The 13,601-nt window shown below is 52.8% G+C and overlaps 1 protein-coding gene across 5 annotated transcripts in view; it reads right to left on the bottom strand.

Annotated features, from left to right (window-relative positions):
- Atp2b2 (ATPase plasma membrane Ca2+ transporting 2) overlaps nucleotides 1-13,601 on the bottom strand; it is a 261,718-nt gene that overhangs the window by 68,964 nt on the left and 179,153 nt on the right. For all 5 annotated transcript variants that reach the window (XR_008722662.1, XM_055628526.1, XM_055628523.1 and 2 more), the window contains one exon: nucleotides 4,507-4,704. Coding sequence is in view for 4 of the 5 variants with exons in the window: in XM_055628526.1 (XP_055484501.1) it covers nucleotides 4,507-4,704 (198 nt within the window). In the remaining variant the exon portion in view is untranslated. The remainder of the gene's footprint in view (nucleotides 1-4,506; nucleotides 4,705-13,601) is intronic.

Raw genomic sequence — 13,601 nt, 5'->3', positions numbered from 1 at the left:
AGTGGTGTCTGACTGTCTGCCTTGGTCAACTCAGAAGGGTGCTTTCCACAGGGGCTGGGCCCACAGAGGTGCTAGGCAAGCATCAAGCATCCATCCTTGTCCCCAGCTAGCCAAAGAAAGAAAAGAAGCTCAGCTGGAGTCACAGAGCAGATCTAAAGTTTGAACCCAGGCCTGGAATCTGAGCCCAGAATGGTTCTGTCCTGTGCCTCTGCGCCCAAGGCAGGTGGCAAATCTTCACTGACCATCTGGGTATCCAATGTGATTCCAAGGAGTAGAGAACAGCAGTTTCAAGAGACCCCGGCGGAAGCTTCTGGAAACCCAGGGGTCAGAAGCAACAAGACCGGAAGGTCAAGGAACGTGTGGGAAGGCAAGGGATCAATGTGGCCAAGCAGTGCCTGCTGCTGGAAGATTTCGGGTCTCCAGATGAAGCAAGTACTCCCCAAAGGCCAGTAAATGCCTGGAGGACTTTGAAGGCTGTCCCCTTGGAGAATTTGAATTGTCTCAGTAATGTAAAACTGTTCAATCAGATCACTGTTTAGTGGCAACGGCCGTTACAACAGTGCCACTGAGGCAGAACTGATTCAGATCTCACTGCTGAGTGCTATGGTGCATTCCATTTTCCAGGGTGCCTCCATTTTCTCACCATCAGAATGGGGTGGTCACAGGTGGCCCCCTCTTCAGGTGGCCCCAGGGTGAAGGGAGCCCTCCTGAAGTGCTCAAGCCTTGAGCCCATGGCACAGAGCAGGAAGCACCTGGAATTCAATCACCTGAGATAAGGGAGCTAAGGGACTTTGGGCCTGTGTTACTATGAATGACACACACAGGGATACAATTCCTTTACCCCAAGGATGGGAAAAACAGGGGGACCTTAGAGATGGACTCCTGGTGCTGTCAGCCTTCAGTGTCAGAGGATTCAGCTTCCTGGCCTCTGACCAGCTAACTACAGGTGGAAATGATCAGTGGGAGACACTGCATCTGCACCAAGCAGGCCCAGGCCTCTCTTGTCATTATCCCCTAAGTAACATGGCTGAACAGCTGTTCACACAGCTGTCATGCTGGGTGTCATCAGAAACCCAAAGAGGATTTCAAGGACACAGAAGACTGCAAATAATGCCAACAGTATCCACAGAAGGTTCCAGAGGATCCAGGGGATTTCCATATACATTCTGAGACATGAGAGTAGGGAAGGGAGGACTCGAATCCAGAGCCCGATACTTCATTTTGTAGAATGTAGCTTGTCCCTACTTCTTGTCACATGCTCTGTAAAGGAGATGCCTGTCTCCCCTTGTGTGCCTCCTTGGAGTCTCCATGGAGTTGTTACTGGAAGACTGGGACACTTAGAGTCAAGTCAGTGTATCCTGCTGACATTCTGGATTCAAAGTCCAGGACTAGCTGCGAAACCCTCAGAGAGTGACTCAGCCTCTCTGAGCTTCCAACAAACACTAGTACATACTGGGTTCTGGTAAGTGTTGGAACTCTTCCCCTTTTCCTGAGTGCTCCAAGGACCCTTCTTAGGATGCTGTTACTCCCATGTCTTTTCTGTAGCCTAGAAGGAAAGGATGCAGAAGCCCGTCCCTTGCCAGGATTTGGCACACCTGGACTTGAGTGAATGTCCCCAAGGGTCTGCTACTTGTGTGACACATGACTGTAATATGGGCCCAGGTGTGAGCCTCTCATATTGGCTTGCTGTCCACACTGAGGGAGGCCTAAGGCCTGGGGCTGTAGCCCATGCATCTGAGGTCAATCCTATGCAACTACCTTCTCCTCAAAGCCCAGCACCTTCCCTTGTCTAGTGGAATACAGACCACATACCAGCCAGCATAAGAACCTCCCAGCTGAGACAATGGTGAGTAACACAGCAGGTGGATTCCCACGTGGGACCACACGCAGGCTACTTAGGAAGCTGGTGGAAAGTGTCCCAGCTCTCCAAGGGGATGAGGCTGTGAGGAACCTGCCCCACCTCCCTCCTTCCACCACCTTGCTAGTGGGACACAGTGTAGGCAGCTGCCTTCCACCCAAAGTGTGGCTGGAGCAGGAGAAGTGAGATGAGGCAGGGGCAGAGCCGGGCCAACTGGGGCCACATTCCAGCCACCAAGCCATGATCTCTGGGCCCTGGGTTTGTGTGCCCCAGAGATGCTCATAGCAGCAGTCTGGAGACATGGGGTATCTCTGGGTACATCCAGTAGCTCTGTGATGTCCTCCCTTAGCCTCTGCTAGCTGCCCTCATCTCACCCTGTTCACTAGGGCCACGGGAGGCTAATGATGAGGTGACTCAGCTGCAGCCCCGTCTGTGGAGCTGATGGTTTTGGCCAGAGCCACAGAGTTTCAGCCTCTTGGTGGGTGACCTTGGCACATCCTCCGTGGCTCATGGGCTCATATGAGTAGCATCTAGCTTCTCCATGGTCTAGCCTGATAAGTGGAGCTGGTTTTCACCCCTCATCAATGACGACCTCCCTTTGCAACAGACGGAGGCCATTACAGAAAAAAACGCAACCAATCAAAATACAGAGTTGTGGAGCCCAGTTCCAGTGGGTCACCTACACAACATCCCCATGCCTAAGGGTCAGGGAACATTTAGGAAGAAGGGGCAGAAGGACTGTAAGAGCCAGAGGACCAGGGATTTTGCTGTGAGATTGTATAACACCAGAGGCTACGCCCACAAAGTCTCATCAACATGACTGCCCAAAGGTGAGCTGAACAAGGGCACTAATGAACATGCCAAACCGCACAGGGGAAAAGCCCAGGAGATCCCTTGACCTCACACAGAGAAGTGGAGACGGCTGAGAAAAGCCGGGAGCAGGGGAGGTGGTCTTCCCCAGGAAAGAGCACACCAAACGGTTGTTCAGTGCCAAATGACCAGTCCTGAAAATACGTATGCAGTTAACATTGTATGGACTCAACAGGTTGTATTCAGGAGTAGATATGCATATGCAAATACATATATGCATGTAGTAACAATTGATGAAAAAAGAGACCATGAATTTGAAGGAAAGCTGGGAAGGGTGTGTGAGAGGATTTGGAGGGAGAAAAAGGAAGGGAGAAGTATAATTAAATGTCATCCTCAAAAACAAATAAACAAAAGCACGCGAGCACGCACACACACACACACACACACAGTACCTGTCTACAGAGTTACTCTGTGGATTAAGTGAGGAGGCAGTGGACTTTTGCCACAACAGCTCCCACTTTGGGGTAGCTATGGAGACTGTAGGACCTATATCAGTCTTACCATCTGCAATCTTCTGCATCTGCCGAAACCATGGTGTCCACAATGCATCCCTCTTCTTTAAATATGACTTATCTTACGTGCATTGGTGTTTTGCCTGCAGGTATGCCCATGTGAGGGTGTTGGATCCCCTGGGACTGGAGTTACAGACTGTTGTGAGCTGCCATGTGGGCTCTGGGGATTGAACCCAGGTCCTCTGCAAGAGCAGTCAGTGCTCTTAACCACTGAGCCAACTCCCCAACCCCAGCGTATCCCTCTTACTAGGATATGGAAATGTCCTAGGAACTACTGTCTGAAAATTTCACCTTCCTTCTCATTGTTAACTTGACCTCTGAAAATCATCTATCTTCCTTTTCTGCCCTAGCTGCTAGGAAGCTCAAGTTAAACTTAATTAAATCTGAGTCATAGTAGCAATGATAACTGGTTTATTTGCTTACACTCTTTTCTGCCCAACTTCTTATTTGCCTTCATTCCTATCTTCTATGGAGAGATCATGTGGAAAAAAAAAAGGATAGGGCCAGATAGATGGCTCAGTGGTTAAGGCTGCTGAGCCTAATGACCTGAATTCAATCCCAAGAACCCACTGGTAGAAAGAGAGAACTGACTCCTGCTCCTATGGTCAAGTGACAGAAAGAAATGGCTCGGAAGGAGCCTGACAGTGTGCTGGAACGTGCTCCATGGTCAAGCCCGAGGCCTCCTGGGTGGGCACTGTGGTCCCGTGCTGGACATTTAATCGCAAGAGCTGGTCTTTGGGGAGGTAACATGGATTAGATGAGCCCAACCTGGGTCAAGGAAATTGCTGAGCCAGCATAAATGCCCAGCTTTACCAGGTAAGGGCCCTCACCCCCGTCCATGTAGTAGTGCCGCTCAAGCCCTAGCCTTGCTGTTAGGCTTGGGGAGTTTCCAGAACAGGAGACATGTCTCTGTATAAGTCATGTGGTCTGTAATAGTTAGTGAGAATAAAAGAAAACGATCTTAGATACTGAGTGGCCCAGAACAACTTAACCTCCTCATTACACCCCAGTTTTCTCTTCTTTAAAGTAGGCACAAACCCAGAGCTGGGCATACTGAAAGTGCCTGATAATAAACGCTCACCATGGCTATCACTGCTGCCGGTCTAGCCCTGCCCTCACAGGTGGGCTGACTGGGGCCTTGGGCATGTATTTGTCTCTGTGGCCTGAGCCCCAGCAAGCTTGCTCTCTGTGCAGTGCTGTGGGTGCTGCCCACACGGGCACAGCCCCGCATACTGGGTGCCATCAGGAGCACCTGGGGCACCCTACCTTCGTTGTTCTCTCCGGGTGGGTGGTAGAAGGACAGTCCCAGGGAGATGATGGCCGCGATCTCCAGGATGATGAGGGTCACGTCCTGCAGTGCCTCCCACACCAGCTGCAGGAAGGTTTTTGGTTTCTTTGGAGGTATGAAGTTTTGCCCAAAAATCTGTTTCCTCTTTTCAAGGTCTGGAGCGGTGCCTGGCAAACCTGTGGACAGAGGGAAGGTGAGTTGGGCTGGGGCCAGGAGATGTGCATGCCTGAGGCTGGGAGCTGCGGAGCGGGTGGGCAAGCACTAAAGGAGCCTTCCACGCATTGGCCTAGGAGCCCAGCAATCCAAGAGATTCACGTCCTGGGGGTGGCAGCGGGCCGGGGGGTTGTGCTGCTAAATGAATAGAGGAACCTGGAAACATGGATGTTTCCAGACTCACGGTGGCAAGCATCTCCATAAACACGTATGCCAAAGAACACGTCACATACACGACTCCGGATATCCCAGCCCAGCCCAGCTTGCTACAGATCAGCACAGTCATGCGGCACAAGGCCCCTTTTATGGACTGAAGGTGACCACCAGCGTGGCTGGTCACCCAGTCACATGGTTGAAAAATTCTTAGCCAGACCTTTGTACGCTAAGCAATCTGTGACTATCCAAGCCTAACTCTCAGAACTGGCCAGTGCCCCTGGGAAAACACTCTCTGGAAACGTGACTAAGGCCAGAGCATCTTGGATTATCCAGGTGTCCCTCTGTCCAAAGATAAGTTTCCTCATGCTGACCCAGGCAGGTAGAAGCTGTGTCAGAGGATGAGCAGAGATTGGAGGGAAACAGCTACAGACCCCCGCAGAGCCCCCAGGAGCTGAAGGAAGCTGGGAATGGCTTCTCCTATGGGCATAGGGCAGAGTCTGGCCAACACACTCTGGCTTTGGAGCTGGGGCTCCAGAGCCGTGAGAGAAGCCAGCTCTGGCCTGAGGCCACCTAGTATGGGCAACCCTGCTGCAGATCCTGAGCTATGAGACAGCACAGCACCGGCTGGGAGCCAACCTCCCCGTGGGCACACATGGACAGTACTGTGAGATCCATGTGGAGGGCAGCAGATGCTCAGGTGGCTCTGGCCATGGCTCCTGGAGCAGGGCAGCAGGACAGTCAGGGCGGCTCTTGCCATGCACCTGTTGGAATAGGTGACAACCCACGAGGTCTCTGTGTCTAAATCATTCCCTAGCCTCATTCATTTACCTGACCTCTGACCTTGCAAAGCGCCTCATGATTTCCAGATTGAAGTCACAGGTTTCATCTTGCTGATTGCTTCTCATCTGATTTCTAGGCTACATCCGAGGTCTCCTCTTTCTCTCTCTGCCCTGTCCCAGCCCCCCTGGGCCATTCCCAGCTGGCCTTTGACTGCCCATGCTGAACCATCCACAGCATGCCCTCCATCTCAAAGAGGCAGGATGCAGCCACCTGCTGGATGCCAGCCTTGGCCACGATGGATTATGGGTTTGTTGGGTGAGTCCTCTCTCACCCGGCTTCATGCTCTGGGGCAAAGGTCGGTATCAGGCCTGCCCCTCAGGATGGCAGAGGAGGCCTTAAACTCACAGATTGCATGTCTGAGTGTAGTGAGGTCCAAGCATGAGGGCCTAGGCCCCGCCAGGCTCACTTGTCTTAATAGGACAGTTAAGGTGGGTGGAGTTAGAGATGGGGTGCACCTTTCAAAAAAACCTCAGCCCTTTAGTTCTTTCCTGGGAAGGCAGAAGCCTGAGGCATGCTGGGATGGGGACTGAGGATTCAGCTACTATATTCTCTGAGGACTGAACTCATGTCACCAGGCTTGGTGGCAAGAGCCTTTTACCCACAGGGTTAACTGGCTGGTCTCTAAAGGTAACATCACCTGGCTTTGCAGTTATGTCTTACCCTTCTGAAAGACTAACCACTCATTCATCCTTTCAGTCTGTAGTTTTGAGCCTCTAAGGAACCTGGAGAAAGTGGTGTATGGTCCGCAGGTCTGTGGCTCATGGCCGTAAGCACTTACAGGCTTGCAATCCAGGCCTGGCCTTCAAGGGAGGCAGGGAGAAGGGTCATAATGAGACCATCCTCAAGACCTGGACGGAGGGGGGGGCATCTTTACTTGATATCCAGGGGTCCTGGCAGTGGCCTCTCTGGGAGGTAAGGGACGCCCTGGGCAGCCCAACTCTCACCTGCATAGTAAGAATGAGGAGTCGGGGTCAGCTGGGCCGTTTGCTCTATGGAGGTTGGGGGCTCCCCCGAGGCCCTGGGATCAGCGTATGGAAGCACTGTCCCTACCGTCCCCCCACTGCCCTGGTCCGGGCATCCCGCTGTCCACAGGCAGAGACAACAAACCCAGCCTAGCATGCTCCTGGGAACTTCAGAGGCTATGCAGCTTCCTCTCTGCCTTGCACCCCAGCACCCCTGGGCTTTATTCTTTTAATCAAAATCTCCTGCTTTCCAACCCCCTGGAGGGAGATACACTCCTTATTTGTGCACAGCAAGTATAGATGAACTTCTAGGCCCTGGCTCAACCCTAATGATATATGTCCAATTTCTTTTGCTCATATGCCAAGTTACAGGAAGATACACACGTGAAAACGGACCCCCAATGCAATGCAGCTGCTCAGGAACCCCCAGGACCCTTTGGGAACGCCTTCTTAGTGAAGACCTCGGAGTTTAGATGGGAAAACAGGGGCTCAGATCAGGGAATGCAAACGCCACAACTGTGGGCTGACAAGCGCCGTGGTGAGTGAAGGAGGAAGGAGGAAGGAGGGGGGCAATCAGGAGTGCTGGAGACTAACGCCAGAAGCACATTGGCCCTCTGAGGGGGGCATGTGGGTCCCAGCGGAGAGATCTTCCAAGTTTTTATAAAGCAGAAGGCTGGAATTTGATATAAGGTCTCCCTGTTGGAGATATTTTGGGGCCAAATTCAACACACCTATGGGCTGAGTTCAGCCCCCAGTTGCCAATGTGAGCTGGGTAAGGCCATGTGACACTAGCAACTGGGGGCTACAGACTGACATATGCTACCATGGCCATCACTGACGACCACCGACAGCCACACCTTCACCTGAGTCGGGAGACATGGCTGAGACCTAGCTTTCCTTGCTGTACGACCCTGAGTAGGTTTATACACTCTCTGGTTTATACACAGTCCTTGGAGGACTGTGCTTGAGGATCCCTGGGAACCAAGAGCTTTGTATACAGTCAAGTTCCCTGGCCATGTAGTACAGACCTGCACACTGAGACCTAGCGTTCTGCTGTGGGGAAGGCCAGCAAAACAAAACCAGCAGCCACCAGGCTCTCCCTAGCCTGATATGGCGGGGGGGGGGGCAGACGGAGCCAGCCTCTACTAGCCCACAGTGCCCGCATCCTCAGCAGCCTGGACCTCCAGCCCCCGGCTGTCTAGGAATTGAAACCGTGTAGGCAGCTTCAGGGTCCTGCTGCTTACATTCAGCAAAACAACAGTGGCTCAAACTAGACAGTGGCCAAGAAGCTTCAGATGATCGCCGTGGGACCTAGCGTGAGCAGGGGACTGTGGGTGCCTACCCGTGTGCCCAAGCGTGTGGCTGGGTCAGGAGCCTGTTGTACTTTGCCCATGGTTCGGTGATGATATCAGCTCTAGCAGCTGTGCTGGTGTGCAGGGCCGGCCTTTACAGACTTGTGGCATGGCTGTGTGTAGGAGCCCATGGTCTCTATCACTTACCGGAGGATGGCCCAATGGGCAGCTCCCAGGAACCTACTAGGGACTTGCAGCCACAGGCTGAAGTGATAAACTAGGGTAAGACACCTGTACTGCTCCTAGCTCTGTGCCCTCGAGCAGGTGGCCCCTTCTCTCTGGGCCTCATTTTCCTTATGCCAGACATTTGAATGGCGATAATGCCTACCCTCCCTGTGCAAAGGACCCAATGACTGTCAGCTGCTAGTGTTGTCACTATGAACCACCAATGTAATAACCACTTAGAGGTGCGGGACCCAACCTGGCCTCACACTGAGTCATGGGGACATTTAAAGTGTATTCATGCCTGGGCCTCGGTGCCAGTTTCTGACCAAACCAGGCAGAGCGGAGAACTCCCTGGGGACCCTGCTGGGGTAGGATCATCCTCAGACCAGATGCCTCTTCCAGGTGCTGGGGGAAATGCATGTTCTCAGCTGTCACCCAGAGCTGCTGCCCAGGTCACTGGGTAGGCCTGCCACCTGTGTGGTTACCAGTTTCCTCAGGACAGGGGAGTGCAGGCTCTGGGTAGAGCAGTTGGCCTGACAAAAGGAAAATGGCTGCTAAGGTGACCGTGGGCTCGGGGTCCCTGGGACCCATGACACCTGGAGGCCCTGGGTCACCGGGCAGAATAGCAACTGGTCCAGATCACATGGTGTGGGTGACAGAGTCCGGGCCCAAGGAGGCAGCTCTGTGCTCACTTCTGCAGGGGTTTCCAGCTTCCAGGGGACCCCTGACTTCTTGGCGTTTCCAAGCCTCTACTGGGTTCATGGCCTCCGGGAGGCCACGGTCTATGCAGAAACTGTCCTGGCTGAGAACTTGATAGACCCGCACATGGGGCTGAGGAAGACTGGAGGAGGAATCTAAAAACTCTGGCAGGGAGAGAAAGGGGCCGGGGAGTGGGAGGATGAGAGCAGGAGCCGTCAGGAGCTTACCCTCACATTCCACTCTGAACGTGTTCCTCAGCCCTCCACAACCATCCTGATCCGGGGCTGCCGGGGCCCCTCTGAGGTTGTTCCATGGTCTCCTTCTGCCTCCAGGCATCACATTTACCACCCTCTCCACCAGGCCACAGGCCTTGCACACACCTAGCATGATGCTCTCTTAGTTTTGGCTCATAGGCTCTTACCCAGAGCCCTTTCCCTGTCCTTTTCCCCTCTGTTGACTGTTATGTTTAGTCTCCAGAGACCCTGGTGGGATTTTATTACCTCCTCCTGAGAGCCTTTCTTGATTTACACAGCAGGAACAACCTAGGCTTCTCACTGTTCCCTGATACCCCTTATCACCAGCTCCTACCTTCAGTCACCCAGGTTGGTCAGGCTAGCCTCTGGGCCAGACTCTGGCCTTGGGGGTTACACCCTGACTGAAACCTGACTTTCCTGCTACCACCTTCTGGACACTGATGCCCGGCATCCTGAGGGGGCTCTGAGGAGCCATCCACCCTCTCCCATTTCTTTAGGGAGTAGGGATGGGGGATGTGAGTGCCTAGGTTAGTCGGAGACTCTTCAACACAGCAGAAAGCCACGTGAAGCCACGTGAGCCACGTGAGCTTGGCCTCTGTGGGAAAACTGCATACGTGTGGGCCTCCTTTACGGCCTGGGTCTGTCAGGGCTGTGGCTAGCAGGGTTAGCCACTATCCAGCGTGCATAACAGGTATGTGTTCAGCCTGTGATCACATCCCAGGCTGTGATCACATTTTGATGGGGGTGGGGCATGAAGGCATCTCTTGATATTTGGCAGCCCTAGGTGGGGTAGCTCATGGATCCATAGTCTCTAGTGATTAGGAATGCTCACAGGGCAGTGAGCATGTTCACTGGTTATGTGCTGGTCTGCAAATCTGGCACGTGCACACACACACACAAACCCACATAGCTGTGGACTCATTGTTCACAGCAGACATGACACTGTATGCTTTCTCTGCAAGAAGAGTCCTCTAGTCTATTGTACACACGGGGACATGGGGGGATACATTGACCTGACCTCAGCACAGACGTGGGGTTCACCTGTCCTCGATTGGAGTCGAGCTGAGTTACTGCCCCTCTTTCATGGCAGGATGTCTTTGGTGGACATCTCAGCTCATGGCCCCAGAGAGTTCTATGTGAGCAGGGAAGGGGGCTAGCAGGCAGGGGGTAGGTGGGGCTGGCTGGTGGGAATCTCTGAATGCTGTGAAAATATCAATTATTTGTACCAGGAAAGAGTATGAGTTCCCAGATGAAACAGAGAGCCAGCCACCTGGCCTTTAGGATAAATAGCAAAGTTCTTTAGTGAGAGTGACGTCCTGTATGCCTTTCGGGACATACAAGCAGTAAATTGATTACTTGTCGTTTGCCTAAAACACAAGTCACTGATCTGCGCAGCGTGCTCCCAGAGTTCCTCCAGGTCTCCCTTGGATCTACCTTGCAGAAACAGCATGGCTCCGAGGTCATTCGGTGGGGCAACTGAGGCACCGGAACATGGAAGTGACTTAGCCTTTAAGCAAAGTGATTTGGCTACAGAAGAGGGCTGGGCCCTCTCTTCCACCCTGGCCGTCTCCATGCTGTGGAGATGTAAGGGCGTGTGAACAACCGGGCTGCCCATCCGCCTCAAACTAAGCCTTGCTGACCGTACACAAACTGTGGCCATTCCGTACTCTGTCAGCCTCATAGAGGATACTTTATTCGGCCTGTCTCCTGATGGCTTGCCCATGCCCCCTTGGAAAAGTGGAGCCTCTGAAGCTGGATTCACTGCCTGTTACCTTCCTCCACAGGTGGGAGGCTTCAAAACATTGCAAGCAGCACTTCCCCGCCTCTCCAGGAGGGGGCGCCCTGCACAATGGACAGTAGGCAAGTGGGTGCCTGTGTCTGGGCCTCCGTTCTCTCCAAGTAGGCGGGGCTAGGTTTTAGGTACACAGTGGGTGGGTGTCTAAAACCTGGACAGGACCTCTCTTTGAGCTCTGATGCTAATTAACCACACTGAATCGACAGCAGGGCAGCCCACCACCTTCTGACCATGACAAATAGCTAAAGCCCAAATTCTGTAGGCTCCCTGGCTGCTCTTTCCATGTGTGCTAGCTGCTCACATCAGAACCCAGTGCCCGGGTCAAAGGCAAGAGCTCTGCCTTTCTCATGCTGCCCCAGAGGCAGGCTCGTGCTCTACACAGAGTCTTGGCTGTGGGTGAGAGCTAAGCACCTGAAGGGGATTTGGAAAACGTAGTCACCAAGCCGGGTGTTGCTAAATATTTGTGCTGTCAGTGTGACGTGGGTTCTTCCATTAGCGTAAATAAAAGCCTTATATTTTGAGGGGAAAAACAAGCCCTTTAAAAGCTACATTTATAGAAAAAAGCGTTTCTGTCTTTGGAAACCGAGTGGGCTAAATAAACTGCAGTGCATCTTGCCCACAATATACTATAGGCAGTTCTTAAAAAAAAAAAAAAAATGTGCTCAGTTTATGCTCGCTAGCATAGAAGTCTCCAAAGAGAACTGGCGAGTGAAAATGAGCATTGGAACAATATGGACGGCTCAGGTGCATTTGTGTAAAACAGTACATGCCCCATTTCACTGGCTGCACACACGTAAGTAAGAGGTAAGAGGTGTTCAAAGACCTGGCCCAAACTCGAGGAGGAGGCACTGACTCTCCAAAGAGGCTGTGGGGTTGGTTGTGGTGGACAGCTCTGACTGGAGTACGGGCTATGTGAATGAACTCGTGAAACAGGAGAATGCGTTTGATCTGAATAATTTGAAGTTTAATTTAGTTTTTAAATCAACAGTGAAGAAAATGAAGGGTTCCCCCCCCCCCCCATATCACTTTTAGATAAAATGGACGTGAAGGTAATATTCCTGGGTTCATATTTTAGCCTTATCTGTGATCTGTGTGTTCCTCCTGACTGGATCAGTTCAGCTCCGCCATGTCGTGGGTAGGATGGTACCTAATTCATAGCCTGGTCATGAAGACGAAAACAAGGCATGGCAAGCCAGATACACACACAGAGTAGGTGCTCAATGGACGGCCCTATTAGCTCTCCTTCCCCTTTGCTTTATATCTTGTCTACAACTCTACAATTCCAACCTCTTTTTAGGGGCAGAGGGACAGGGCCTCACTCTGCAGATCTGGCTGACTTTGAACTCTCAAAGATCCACCTGCTTCTGCCTCCTCAGTGCTGGGATTAAAGGTGTGCCAGGCTCTCCGGCGTCTTAACTCTGATGCACAAACCTAGCAAAACTCTATCCAAAGAAAAACTCACCTCAGGCAGTCATTCCCGCCTGACTCCCACAGTCAGCTAGGCCAGCGGTACTGCTCCCCTAGATGGCTACAGTAAATGCTGTCTCTGCTCCCACCCTGGGTTTTCAGAGTGGATAGAGCACTGTGTTAAACTGTTATCTACTACGCCCTAGTGGCTCTTACCATCTACAGCAAAAAGTCACAATCCTTACCAAGACCCAATCCCTGGTCCCTGCCATCCTCCGCTGTCTCACGGCCCCGTCGCCACCATTACGCTCCAGTGACACCAGCCCCCTTCCCAAGCTGTCAACACTGTGCACTCCTGCCCCAGGACCTTTGCACATGCTGTCTCCTCTGCTGGGAATGCCCTCATCTTTGGCTGAGGCTCTCCTGGTGATGGTGGGCTCCATTTCTAACGCTCTTCTCGCCCCCAGGAATCCCTCCCATTCAGATCATTAATAACACGAGTGTTTTTCTTACACTTGGCTCCCTTGCCAACTCCCAGCTCCATGAGGGTAGGAGCAGCGTGGCCTGTTTTGTTCTGAACTACAGGAGATGTAAGCAAATGGCCTTTCCTAGACACACATGCCTAGGAAAACCAGAGAGGGGTGAGGGCAATACTTGACTGCAGAGTGCCATTTTCTCCAAGACAAGGTGTCTTTGTGAAAGGGACTGAAGTTTGGGGGGGGCACTCAGGGGCTCCTCTGTGCTTGAGCTCACTCTCAGTGGCTTTGTGCTCTTGCTGACTATTGAGGTAGGAGAGGCTCCAGGCACTCCCCCAGGGCCGTGGGGACCAGAAGCAGACCTGCTTCTCAGAAGCCCATTGGATGCCTGAGCCTTAACCCAGGTGCCTCGCGACCATCCTGATGTGACTCCCCGGAAAACTCTGGGGCCCTGGCTCCTTCTTGTTCTTACAAATGCTGACTTAAGGACCAGGCCAGGAGGCATACGTAGAGATGGGTGCTCTCCCACAATGCCAGAATTCTGAGGGCACTAAGGGGATGGGTGGGAGACACGGGGAGGAGGGTGTGAAGGCAACTCAATGAGGCCTGTGCAGGGGTGAGTGCAGAGTGAGTCCCTGTGAAGGGGGGAAGGGGGGGGGAAGAAGCAGCTTCTGTCCCTAGTCTCCTGAGGGGCCTCGCAGGTCCACAGTATTCACGGGGACGCTGAGGGTCAGGCAGGTAGGAGAATCAGCTC

Source organism: Psammomys obesus, unplaced genomic scaffold, assembly GCF_907164565.1.
Source record: "Psammomys obesus unplaced genomic scaffold, mPsaObe1.curated_primary_1811, whole genome shotgun sequence".
NCBI classification, from domain to species: domain Eukaryota; kingdom Metazoa; phylum Chordata; class Mammalia; order Rodentia; family Muridae; genus Psammomys; species Psammomys obesus.
The sequence above is the reverse complement of the archived record's forward strand: the minus strand, read 5'-3'. Positions and strand labels throughout refer to the sequence as shown.